This window comes from Molossus molossus, unplaced genomic scaffold (genome assembly GCF_014108415.1).
Source record: "Molossus molossus isolate mMolMol1 unplaced genomic scaffold, mMolMol1.p scaffold_m16_p_5, whole genome shotgun sequence".
Classification (NCBI taxonomy): Eukaryota; Metazoa; Chordata; class Mammalia; order Chiroptera; family Molossidae; genus Molossus; species Molossus molossus.
Window position 1 is genome coordinate 6861405 of NW_023425388.1, and position 12577 is coordinate 6873981.

The window sequence follows — 12577 nt, forward strand, 5'->3', positions numbered from 1 at the left end:
AAGTTGGGTTTCTCTTAGATGTGTGTCAATATAAGTGGTTACCCTCACCCAAAATGAGGCTTTCTGGTGCCCCCCGCTAGGTCTGCTTACCCACACCCTCCCCACTCGCTGGGGTTTGAGGAAATAAAAAGAGCCAGCAAAGGGATTAGAGGGAGGTCTTACTCACCCTGGAAACGTATTCAATTTATTTTGTTAAAAGGCTGGTTAATAACACGTGAGAATCAAATTTCTTCTTGCAAGTGTGTGTCGGGGGAGGCTGGTTATTTTTAAATGAATGACTAACCACTTCATTGTTAGTATTTTATAAAAAGCAATTGGGTATGAAGCATATTAACCACGAAAAGACAGCCCTTGGGCTGACCCCGAGCCCTAACACCTAAGCCCCCGGGCTGCTGTCCCGCCGCGCCCCTCCCGTTTGCGGGCAGAGCCAGGACACGAGAGTCAGGCCGTGGCTCTTGCACAGAGTGGCCAGAGCGGATGCCGGGCGAGAGCACAGCCCAGACCTCACCATCCTGCGCACACAGAAGGCAAAGCGACAAGCACCAAAGCAGAGCCAGAGCCGGCACGTGTATTTGCCAAGAGCAGTCCGTGTACTTTCTGGACCACCTGTGGCCCCAAGGCACACACTTACCATCTCCCTTCTGCCTTCATCCTTCTCCTGGAGCTTCAGATGTGCGGATACCTGCCGGGGACAAGGGGTACAGTGTGGCGTCAGAACACGTGGCCCTCGGCAGGGCAAACCTCCCAAGCGGCACCACAGCCAGGAGCCCCGAGGCAGGAGGAAAACCCCCGGAGGAGGTCTTGGCCCCCCACCTCCTTGGCTCGACCAAGGCGGGGTCTAGGGCAGCAGTGCCTGTCTGGGGGCCTCCGGTTCTCTCCGCCCATGAGAGAAGTTCTATGTGAGCAGCTGAGAGATAAGGAAACCTCAGGCCCAGGGCTTGAAAACTAGGGGTGTGTTCAGGAATTTCACAAGCCACCTGTTAAACCACGGAGCGCTTAAAACGATCCCCTGCTCGCTGTGGCAAATTTGAGAGTATTTACACCACAGAAATTGGCAAGTGCTCCGGTTTGTGGTTTTGTTTGAGATGCTGGTGGCCTGCACACCCCTGGGCCCGGCCCTGCTTGGTAAAACCCTGGGTGGTCATCATCCCGCCCAGTGTCAGCTTTGGTTCTGCTCTGCCAACTGCTGTGGCTTTGGGAGCCTCCGTGTCCTCCCGGGCACAGTGGTGAGGTTAGAACCTCCCCCAGTGAGCTGGTGAGGTTGCCATGAGGATCAGTGACAGACTGGCATGCAGGGGAGCGTGGAGGACAGGCTGCAGTCCCACAGTCTGGCAGGGCCAGGCCTCGGTCAGCTCAGCCGGGCCAGCTGCTTGCCCGTGATGCCCAGTGTCCCTCCTTGGTTGGCCTGCTGGTTGTGAGGGTCAGAAGCAGCCCAGGAAATGCGCCACCCACAGCTGGCAGCCAGGATCACCCCTCTGTGTGTGACAACACTCCAGAGAGTACAAGACATCAGAGCTTCAAGTTAAAAATCTCATCTAACCTCAACCTGGTGAGAGGCTGGGGGAGGAGGGAGATGACGAAGGAGGCATCAATCTTGTTTGCAAAAGCCCGACTGAGCCAGAAATCGGAGCAAAGCTGCTCGCTGGGCACCTGGGATGCTCTGCAGCAGCAGGTCAGGGGTCAACGGTCAGAGCTCGCAGCGGCTAAGCTCCTGCTGCGTCCCCTGTGCTCTCACAGAACAACCATCTGGGGCCAGAGAGACAGTCAGGGCCACCGGGCACACGCCTCCTTGGGAGGCCAGCTGGGGGAGGTGTCCCCAACTTCCAGAACACAGCACCAAGGACGCTGAGAGGGACAACCCCGCAGGGCCCTCTTCTCTGTCTCCCCACAAAGCAGGTTAGGGAGCAGATCACATATCTGACACCTTACCCTGCTTCCCTTGGCTAAGATCCCCTTGGAACTGCCCTTGGGAAGAAGGGCTGGGCAGCCGCCATCCCCGAGGCCAGAGGGAGGAGTCTCTGCCCAGTCCCAACGAGGAGCGCAGGGCAATACTCTTCCGGGCTGGCAAACCAAGGCGAACCCCGTCCACTGACCAGGGCACGAGTTATAGGTCAGGACCGGCCCGGAGGCCTGTCTTCTACAGTGGGCGAGGAGAAAGCAGAGAACCTTGCCACAAAACCACCGTGATAGCAGAGGGCAGCTGACGGGCACGAGTTATAGGTCAGGACCGGCCTGGAGGCCTGTCTTCTACAGTGGGCGAGGAGAAAGCAGAGAACCTTGCCACAAAACCACCGTGATAGCAGAGGGCAGCTGACGGGCCTTCGCATCTCTTTGCAGTGGGAGACGTTCCAGCGGCTCCCACTGCCCACTACTGGGTCAGTGTGGTCCCTGTCGGCGTGGCCTGGGCCTTTTAAAGCACTGGTCCTGGCCTGGCCGACGGGGCTCAGTGGACGGAGCGCCATCCCATGGACTGAAAGGTCCCAGTTCTATTCCCATTCAGGGCACATGCCCGGGTCGCAGGCTCTGCCCCAGTAGGTAGCAAGTTTCTCTGTCACATCGATGTTTCTGTCTCTCTCTCTAATAAAATAAAACAAAACAAAACACTGGCCCTGGAAGCCTGGGGGAGGGCCCTTGACGGGGGTGCGGTCTGTTTGCAGAGCATGATGGCCAGGCTGTCCCCGACCCCACGCACAGGCTGCTCTGAGCAACGGGGAATGCGGGAGGCTGTCCTTCTCGTGTGCTTTTGCAGGGCTGCAGGCCTGAGGACCGTCGGGCTCTGTGAGTGCAGGGCCTGGGACCCGCCGCAGGGCAGCAAATGCTGGTTTCACTGCCCCGCCCGCAGGCCGGCCAGTCGGAGGAGCATGAGCCTTCAGGGTCCTGGCCCGGCACCAGGCTGACTGGAACTTGGTGCCGGTGCACAGGGGACTGAAGGGCAGCTGATGGGAAGGGCAGAACCTTGGCCCGAGGGGTAGGACGGGGTCACCTTGGAAGGGGCCACCACCAGTCAGGTTAATAACGTTCTCAGGAATTTGGCCTTGATTTTGCCGTCCGGGGTCTGTGAGAACCCAGGGTCTGGGGGTTGTTTTCAGTGAAGCTGTCCACACAGCACGGCTAGCGTCAGAACCCCGCTGAGGGAGGGGAGGATGGGGGAGGGAGCTCACCATCATGGCCTCCTGCACGGTGAGGTGCGGCAGCAGCATGTCGTCCTGCATGATGTAACAGGACACCTTCCGGAAGCAGCGCAGGTCCCGGGGCATGCCGTTGATGAGGACGGCCCCCTTCATGCCAGTCTCCCTGCAAGGCCAGGAGAGGACCGGTCAGCCCAGCCCCTGCTCCTGCTCCTGCTCCCTCTCTGGGGTCCCGGGAAGACCTGGGAGAGAGGCGGCCCTCCCGGCACCTTCCCAGCTGGACCGTTACCATAGAGACGGGGGTGGGGGTGGGGGGGATGGAGACCCAGCACTCACAGGAGGAAACTACAAGGAAAAAATGCCCGGCACAGAAAGGAGAAGGCGGAGGGGCCTCTCTGGGATGGCATGTTTGTAACAAGTGCCCACAAACAAGCCGAGACATGCGTGGATGCTCCTCCACGCAGCCACAGGTCAGATGTACACCCCTGACTTTGGGCGGGGGGTGTCTAAGATGGGCTTCGAGTAATCCTGTGTGTAGTCTAGGCCACGCTGGCTACCCCAAAGCCAAGACTCTGCTGTCAGGGGTGTGGCCCCCAGATCAGAAGCAGTTCCCAAGGGCCTGGCTCTGACGCTGACCGGGAGGGAGCACACCAGGGTCCTGGGCTCACGTGGCTCAGAGGAGGGGTCTGCGCCCTGAACCCACTCAGCCAAGTGCATGGTCCTTCTCCACCGAAGGTTGTTCTCTGTGACCGCAGGGGACAGGTTGGGGCATCCCGTGTGTGCTTGGGAAACAAGGGGCACAGCCCGGACAGCCACACTCACGCACTCCCTCCCAGATCCACACGCGTCTCTACCGCCCAAGGCTCTTCTGAGTGCGTCAGCTCAGCCTGGGGAGGCGGTGGGAACCTCGGCCATTCTGACCCGTGATCTCCCGCCCCCGAGCACGGCGCACCGTCTCCACTGTCACGCTGCAATGGCCAGGTGCTGCCTTTTGATGCTTTCAACGTCATTTTCCTCCTGGGCTGTTTCCTTCACAGGTTTCGAAGCCTCTAGCAGCCCCCACCCACCCCAGGCTTCGCTGGAGCCTGCACAGAACCTTAGGAAGCGACAAGACGAGCAGAAGTGGCTTCATTATTCCTGTTGCCACGGTGCCCACATGGTGAGGGCCCCGTTCTCCTCGGCAGGATGTGCTCACCTGTATCCGGCCAGAATGTTCATGAGCGTGGACTTCCCCGCCCCGGAAGGGCCCATGATGGCCACCAGCTCCCCACTGTTGAATTTCCCAGAAATTCCTTTCAGAAGGGTCTTGTATCCTGCAAACACAGAAGCAGATCACATCCGCTCACTACCACAGGGCCTGCTGGCTTGTCCCGGTGCCGCACAGGTGAACACTACACCTGCCCGTGGATTCCTGGCCAGAGGCAAGACTTTCCACACCTCTGTCTGCTTCCCCAATTGCCTGCCCTGGGCTGTGTTGATGACAGTTACTAGGAAGAGTAGACTGCTTTAGGCTCTCCACAGCACTCTCACACATACTATCGAGGGTACGGGTGAGAAAGCAGGAGTCCAGGGGGCACCGGGGATTCGTCCGGGCCCCCCAGAGCCCGCGTGAGCAGATCCTGATGCAGGGCCACACCACTGGCCACCTTGCTTCTGCCCCCACGGTGAGTAATCAGACAATTAATGGATTATCTCATTTATACATTTCTATTTATAATTTACACAAATATAAATTATTCATATAGGATTTATTCATGAACCATTACTCTATAATCAACTAATTAATATCTTAATTAATTGACAATGTAAAGTTTGTTACTTTGCAGCCACATCAAATTGCTTTGGAATTTCTGCCAAGTTTCCACTCGAGAATTTTGTAAAAGCACAAAAAAATCTACACATCCCCAACAGTCTCATGGATTTTTTTTTTTTTTTTTTTTTTAGTAGAATGTTCAAATGAGCGATAAAGAATAAAACAGAAGAAACTGGATTTGTGGACAAAGACTCCTAATTCAGAGACATTTCTCGGTTCTTGAGAAACATTCACAGAATGCACCCTTAATGATCAGGACCGTGCACAGGCAATATTGTAGCCCCCGCATGGTGTTTAGGGGGCGCCCCACCAGCTCCCACTCTCTGCCCAGTCTGAGGCTGGATGCTCCCTGGAAACCAAACCCGTATCTTTATGTGAGTCTTCGCTAGGATCTGAAGAGTTCCTGTCTTTCACAGATAAGACACCTGAGCACCCAAACTGTCACCAGGTGCCACCATGATTTGGACGGGGAGTCCCCAAGGCCTTGTTTAATCAGGCAGAGAAGCGGAAACAAAGGCAGGAAGCTTGTGGCCCTGCGATGTGCTCATTACGGGAGAGCGACAGGCGCCTGAGGAGGGCTGAGGGAGTTGTCCCGGCAGGTCGGGGGCAGAGGAGCAAACGGAAGGCATCCAGAAGGGTAGCTCAGAGCTGCAAATGAGCCGGATGCCTGCCACTGGGGTGTCCAGAGATCAGCAAACACCGGAAGGCAAGAGCTAAAGGAGACTCCTGGACGGGGACCCCAAAGGACTGCATCTGCCCCTCAACAGACAGACAGACAGACGGCTGGGGTAGAGCAGAGACCCGTCCTCTGCAAGGTCAAGCTCCCAGGGCAGCAGGCTCCGAATCAGGATGGAGCTCTGCGGGGCCAGGGGCTCTGGGACCTGGGCCACAGGGAACCTGTCTGACATCACGGAGGGAGCATTAGATACCAGACGTGACAAACGTCTGCTCGTTACCAGCCTCTTGTGGGTTCAGGTCCAGATCGAGGTTACTGCAGAGCAAACCCTCCTATTAGCTGTTTCTTTTCCAGGCTAATCCCTGGTCCTCTGTAAACCAGGAGCCGCCTGAGCATGCGGCTGCATTGCTGAGATGGCCACTGGCCACTTGGAGGCCAAGGGCAGTCTGCTCGTGGGTCATGGCACCTGGCAGCAGCCTTGCTTCTGGGGTCCTGAGAGGCTCTCCCTCCGGGTAGAGCCCAGGGGCGCTGCTCTCGCCCTGACGTCATCTGGTGCTGGCCCGGGGCTGGGGTCCACACTGGGGCACCGCTACTAATAGGGCTGTGGGAAGGTCGCAGGATATGATGCCCATGGCCAGAAAGCCAGGAACAGACAAAGGCGTGGTAGCTGGGGGCCATCCGGCCCTTTCAAGGGAAAAGGTGGGCAGAGAGGGGGACAGGCTGTGGCTCCCTCCCTTACAGCCGCCAGGAGAGCCACGGGTCTGACCATGAGCCCTGGCACTAAACAGTCACACTGTTGAGTCGAGTGAGTGACGCAGCCTCACAGGGCTGGCCACTCATGCCTCAGAGAGGGGCACCGGTTCCCGGGTGATGTGGAAGGACAGGGGGGCATGTGCGTGGCCTGCTGCAGGGCTGGCGGGAAGGGTTCAGTAGTGGAGAAGGTATGACACCAACTTGGGGCTCCCTTCTCTAAACTTAGAAGCCTGTTTTTCTTTAAAAATGATAAACATGCATTTGGGATTTAAGACTCAAATCAACACTAGAAACAGAAGTCACGGAGGTGTCGATCCCACCGGCCACTGAGGAGGAGACAGCGCATACTCAGAATGGGCACCGGGCTGAGGGACTGGAACTCCCGTTCGAGTGTCCAGCACGTGCATGGCCCGATGCTTATGCAACACAGCTGTCCCTCACCTCGGAGCCTTGCACATGCCGCGTATAGTGACGGTAACGCAGACGGGCGCCTCCCAACACCCCGCTGCCCTGCTCCCCGCCGTGAGCCCTGCTAGGCTTCTTCTTGGCGTAACGGAAAAAGCACCTGACAGGCAGCACCAGGGAAATTCACTAGCCCTGCAGGGTGCACACATTCCATCCTTAAAACAGCCAGAAGCCAGACCGGAACCCAGATCAAAACCCAGGCCAGAGAAAAGAGATGGAGAGATGGAGAGAGAGAAATGGAGGCAGAGGGGTGACAGCGTCTGGGCCCCTCCACAGCAGGGAGAGGACCCTGCTCACACACAGGGTCCCAGTGAGCGTCCTGCTAGTGCCCTCTCAGAAGGAACAGGCCCCACACTGGCATCAGGAGCGACGGGCAGATGGGCTGATGGGCAGGACAAAGGCCCCGTGGGAGAGGCAGGTGGAAACAAGTTCTCGTTTGTCTCACAGACCTTGATGCTCTACCAGACCCCGCATGCCTGGTTCTGGCCGAAAGGCTCTTCAAGCCAGGGCAGCGGGGAAGGCAATGCTCAGAGCCCCCGCCCCGCCCACGCCGGCCCAGGGCGCACACCCGTGACTCTGGTGAACGAAGGCACAGGAATGGATGCTTGGACCCGTGTGGATGACGGCGTTTACGAACAGTTCAGTGACGACTGGAGGACTTCCTCAGCTCTGGCTGCAGGAGTCACTTTCAGAACGTGGGAGATTCAGACAGAGCCTGTCTGCACGGCCCGGGTCTCCAGGACCCGAAGTTCCTGACGCTCAATGGTGAGAACAAAGGAGACGGCCGGCAGACTTCTAAAGGCTGGCCAGCCCAGGTGGAGGGTCTGACACAAGCTAAGGCATCTGGTAACAGCCCCCGTGCACACCTCGTTTTCCCTCCCAGCCCCGGGTATTACTGCCCCGCGGGGACCCCAGAACGTCAGCGCCACGATGATGTGACCAGAACTGTCTCCTCAGTTACCATGTCCTGTGTGTAGACGGTGCTTGGCACGCAGTGGTCACTTCACACATGGGTATGGACTTAATGAACACGAGGTGAATGCCACACAAGTAAATTCAAAGTCACAGCCACCGTCGTGGGCACCAGCATTCAGTCAGAGGTTCTTTCCAAGCCACTGTCCCCAACAGGACCCCTCTGGGCTTCAGCTCAGCGTGTGCTGGTGCAGAAAAAGATTCCCGGGAGCCCCGCAGGCTCCGCCCTCCAGAGGGCCCCTGAGTCAACCCACAGGGCAGCGTTGCTGGGCAATGCATTTTGAGGGGCCGCTGGTGTTCCTTGGTGGATGGCATAAATGTCACCAGTAAATCCTTACATGATCACAATCAAAAACCACATTATCGCCCTGGCCGGTTTGGCTCAGCGGTTAGAGCATCCACCTGCGGTCTGGAGAGACCCGGGTTCGGTTCCCGCTAAGGGCATGTACCTCGGTTGCAGTTTGTCCCCGGCCCTGGTTGGTTGTGCGGGTGGCAGCCACTCGATGTGTCCCTTTCACATCGATGTTTCCCTCTCTCTCTCTCTTCTGCTCTCTCCCTCCCACTCTATTTGTGCAAAAAATGGAAAAATGTCCTCGGGTGAGGATTAAAAAAAAAAAGCACATTATCTTCCCTTTAGAGTAATTACTTTTTTGATGTAGATTTTTTTTTTTTTAGTTTAGCTACACAGAGAAAAGTGCCCAACTCCTAAGTGTATGCACAGTTTACACTCCAACAGACTGACCCTCCTGGGGAACCAGCCACTGGGTTGGAAATGGGATGTAAGGAGCCCCGGGAAGCCCCTCTATCACTTTGGTGGGTCATTGCTCTTAAATCTTAAATAGAACCCCAGGGGTGCGGATTTTTAGACAGAGGAATATATGTTCCCCGAAGGGGAAAAAGAGTTATTTTCCTCCCTTAGAAATGAAGCCCACACTCCTTTGCCTGCAGAAAATTCCTTAGATGGGAAACTGCGCAGCAGTCCCCGAGGGCCCGCTCGTGCTGCCCTGTGACCCTGCCCTGGGACGAGCTCGGTCTGGCCCAGAAGGTATGTTAAGACATCATGCAGAAAGGGAACGACCAACCATTTACATGTCCTATGTCAGCTTGCAGCGCGTTGAAGAGAAACAGTACCTGGCAACGCTGTCCAGGTTCTGGGGACACACAGCACCTGAGGTTCGGTGGGGTAGGGGCAGGTTTTCTCCTTGGTGGACATGAGGCCAGTCCTGGGGAGCACCCAGCCCCCCGAGCGCCAGCTCTGGGTGCATCCGTTTGGAATAAGCAGGTGCCAACTTGGCTCACGTGTTCCCCTTAATGCCTCACAGCAAGCTGAGTACCAGGTTCTTCTCCATCATTTTGCAGACAAGCAACAAGGGCTCAGAGAGGGTTAAGGACCCGCCCAAGGCCACACAGCGGCTCGGCAGAGAAGCCAACATTCCAATTACTTCTGCTCAACTCCAGAGGTGGCCCTTGCCGCCGGCCACGAGCCTCTGTCAGCCTGGGCAGTGCGGTTGAGGGGTCTGGGCAGTCGGATCTCCCCACCCATCCCCCTTCCCGTTACTCACTGTGGTCAGCTCACGTCAGAAACACGCATTTCGTCTACTATTGCGTGAAACATTTAACGGAGGACTGGAGAGTTACACACCTTTCCTTCCCCCTACATGAAATCCCCTTCGTCACCAAAGGCCAGGACTGCCACCTGGGTGCGGGCAGAGCCCTCCCAGTGGGTGGCAAGGTGCTCTGAGAGCTACGGCCCACATGCCCTGTGTGCATCCAAAGAGCTCTTAACTCATCCAATGGTCCCCCATCCTTCAGTTGCCCTTTTTTTCCATGAAGCATTCTCAAGTCAAAAAAAAAAAAATTCTTGCCCGGGTGTGGCCAGTTCGCTGTCGTTTAGGGGGAACTCAAGGCCTGCACGTGTTCAGGACCCCTCGGCACCTGCGTGAAGGGTGTGTCCTCCCACTCACACGCCGCGCCCCTGGCTCCTGGTTATAAACACACTCCCGCTTCCTGCCGCCGCCGCCGCCGCCGGCTGCCCAACACCGGGCTCAGAGCGGACGGGGCTCAGAGCCGCTCAGCGCGGCGGGCCCCTTGGGAAGCATTAGGCCCGATCCTGGTGACCTGCAGGAAATAATAAGCCCCAGTCCCGCCAGCTCCAGCGAGTAACACTCCCTCGGGCTTCGTGCGTGAGCTGCTTCACGGAGGGGCGGCAGTCTCTCCAGCGACCCCAGGGTCAGTCGATGGCTGGGTTTTGTCTGTGAGCTGCACCCAGCGAAGGCTGTCGTCTCGGGGGGGCTGGGCTGGGCAGTGGAGGTGCCCACTGCAAAGCAGGCTCGTCTGTGCTTGTCCAAACGTCCACTGCCAGGCGGGTCGCGGGGTATGCATGGGGTGTCACTTAGAGAATCGTCATCGAGTGCAGCTCTGCCGGCAGAGGCCAAACAGGGTCATGCCCCTGGCTTTGTCCCCTCACCTGAGGGCTCCGGAAGCCCTCCGCATGGCTATGTGCATCTGGTCAGCCTCTGGGGTGAAGGACAGGGCTGCCTGCCACCCTGTCCCCCGCATCCCTGGGAGCTGACCTGCATCTGTTTTCACCCTGAAAACTGCTGTCTCTCGGCTGTGACATCATTTCCTGTCACCCAGGTGATACAGGTCACCTGGAGCCGCAGTCACCTTGAGCCAGACTCCCAGGTCGGGCACTCAGAGCTGTCTGACGCTGATGCCAAACAAAAACCTGCCATGCGTCTTCAAACGCGCATGCACACACCATATGTACACACACACACACACACACACACACCCGTAACTGCCAGGTCATCGGAGCACCGGGCTCCCGCCTCAGCCAAATCCTCAAACACAGATGGAAGTCATTTACATGGGCCTGTCAGGTGTTGGGTTCCCATCACTGTGGTATTTTTATACTTCTCAAAGCAGAACTGGTCTTCTAAACCTGGCTAGACCGACAAGGATAACAGTCCTTCCGATTATTTAAAGTATGCCCAGAGCACTGATAATGGTGCCCAATCATCTCCAACGGTCCCATCTCAATCCGAACATGACACCGCAGCACCCAGGTCTGCACCCAAAGTCCAGAGTTTCTCCAGATGCCAACGTCGATGAGGTGAACCCAGCTGTCTTCTCCCTCTGTCCTCTTCCCCAGGTCTCGGCTCCACAGCTGGAAGGGGCTATGGGTCTGGACAAGGGCCTTCTAATCCATGCCTCAGTTTCCCTTGTTCAGTGGCAAAGCTACACCCACAGATCACACCTCCTTCTTCTGAAATTGTCAAGGGGCTTTTTGAAGCGACAAGCATAACAGGAATCAGCGCTGGAAGCTGGGCTGAAGACCATCAGCATGGATCTGAACATGGTGTGTGGCCTCCCGAGTCACACAGAGCAAGACCACCCGTAAAGTGAGGACGGTCTCGTTTGTCCCCTCGCCACCACCCCCCAGTGAGTGCCGGGGCAGGAAGTCGGTTCCGGCTTCAGAAGAACCGCTCTTTATTCGTCAGACGTGACCACCCACCCCCGGACTTCAGCAGCCCTCCCTTGGAAAGTCAGTTGGTAACGGGAAAAGCAGCTGGCTTCCTGGGCATTGTCCCCGAGGCACCACTGGACTGGACTGAAGATGCCACCTGACCACAGCTCGAGGATGCTTCTTTACCCCTTTTCCCGCACAGCCTCTCTCCCTGCTTTGCCTCGGTGGCTGCCCTCACGTTTGGCACTCGTCTGCCCCACAGTCTGTCCGCCACCCTCACCCCACTCCAACCCACTCCCGTGCCCTCCCAGGTTCCTCCTCTCGGGGCCGGTTGACTCCATGCAGGGCTGGTCCCATGAAGTCCTTTCTCCATGTAATAGGAGGGGACCATTTAATGGAGGGCTTGGGGCGAGCGAGCGATGGAATGGGCATGATTCCGAGCCCTGCTGAACTGGGCCTGGTGTGGCTCCAGCTTCCTCCCTCGGTGGCCGGGGTGCTGTCCCCACAGGGCACGGGCTCGTCCCTGCTCTGATGCTGCGACCTGCCCTGGTGACGGCCCTTGCAGGCGCTGTGGCTGACCAGGTCTTCAGGCCTCTGACCTCCCGTGTGAGCTCTGCCCACACGCACTGGCTGGGAGCAGCCGCCCGAGGCTGGATCCGGATTCCAGATGCCTCGTGTGCTGAGTCCTGAAGCCCGGCTGTGTCCGTCCCCGTATGCTGGTGGTACCTGCAGGGCCTCCGGAAGGCACAGCAGGAGCTGCAGCCCCGGGCACAGGTCTTCCAGCGCCACACTGCCCACTGGCACCACGACCCAGCTGGATGACATCAGCAGAAGACCTTCCCTCCCGTGGTTCTCCTCATCCGTCCCCGAGCGGGTTAAAATCCAAGTGCTGAACCTCAAAACCCAGAAGAAGGGCTGCCTCAGGGTCCAGGACGAGGCAGCCGCAGGGAGCAGGGGTACAGAGGGAAGGTCTAGAAAAGGGAAGTCACCGCCAGGCTGAAGTCACCAGGCCAGGAAGCTGTCCCTGGTCATCCGGGCCCCTTTTCTGTGAATACAGGCATAGGTTAGGCCACATTTCAAAACTGAATGACATCAGAGCCACCTTCCACTAAAGAAAGATCACAGTACATCCCTGAACAGAAGCCACAAATGTTCAAGACAGACACATGTGAGACCCTCCGACGGGACAACCTGGACGTTTAGCCCAGTGGCCCCCCCGCCAAGGCTAGACCTGGCCACGCGCGACCAGTCCACGGAGCTTTGGGCTTCCCTCCTGCTCTGAGGCTTCGCAGCCCTGGCGG

At 57.7% G+C, this 12577-nt stretch overlaps 1 protein-coding gene across 10 annotated transcripts in view; it reads right to left on the minus strand.

Moving 5' to 3' along the window:
• The window catches only part of ABCG1 (ATP binding cassette subfamily G member 1), a 58072-nt gene that overhangs the window by 15950 nt on the left and 29545 nt on the right, over positions 1–12577 (minus strand). For 7 of the 10 annotated variants that reach the window (XM_036243915.1, XM_036243914.1, XM_036243912.1 and 4 more), the window contains exons 3-5: positions 4324–4441; positions 3162–3294; positions 632–682 (exon numbers count right to left, since the gene is read on the minus strand). In XM_036243915.1, coding sequence (XP_036099808.1) covers positions 632–682; positions 3162–3294; positions 4324–4441 — 302 coding nt within the window. Of the gene's footprint in view, positions 1–631; positions 683–3161; positions 3295–3796; positions 3914–4080; positions 4193–4323; positions 4442–12577 lie in introns of those variants that run through there. The other 3 variants (XM_036243919.1, XM_036243921.1, XM_036243920.1) reach the window with 3 other exon arrangements.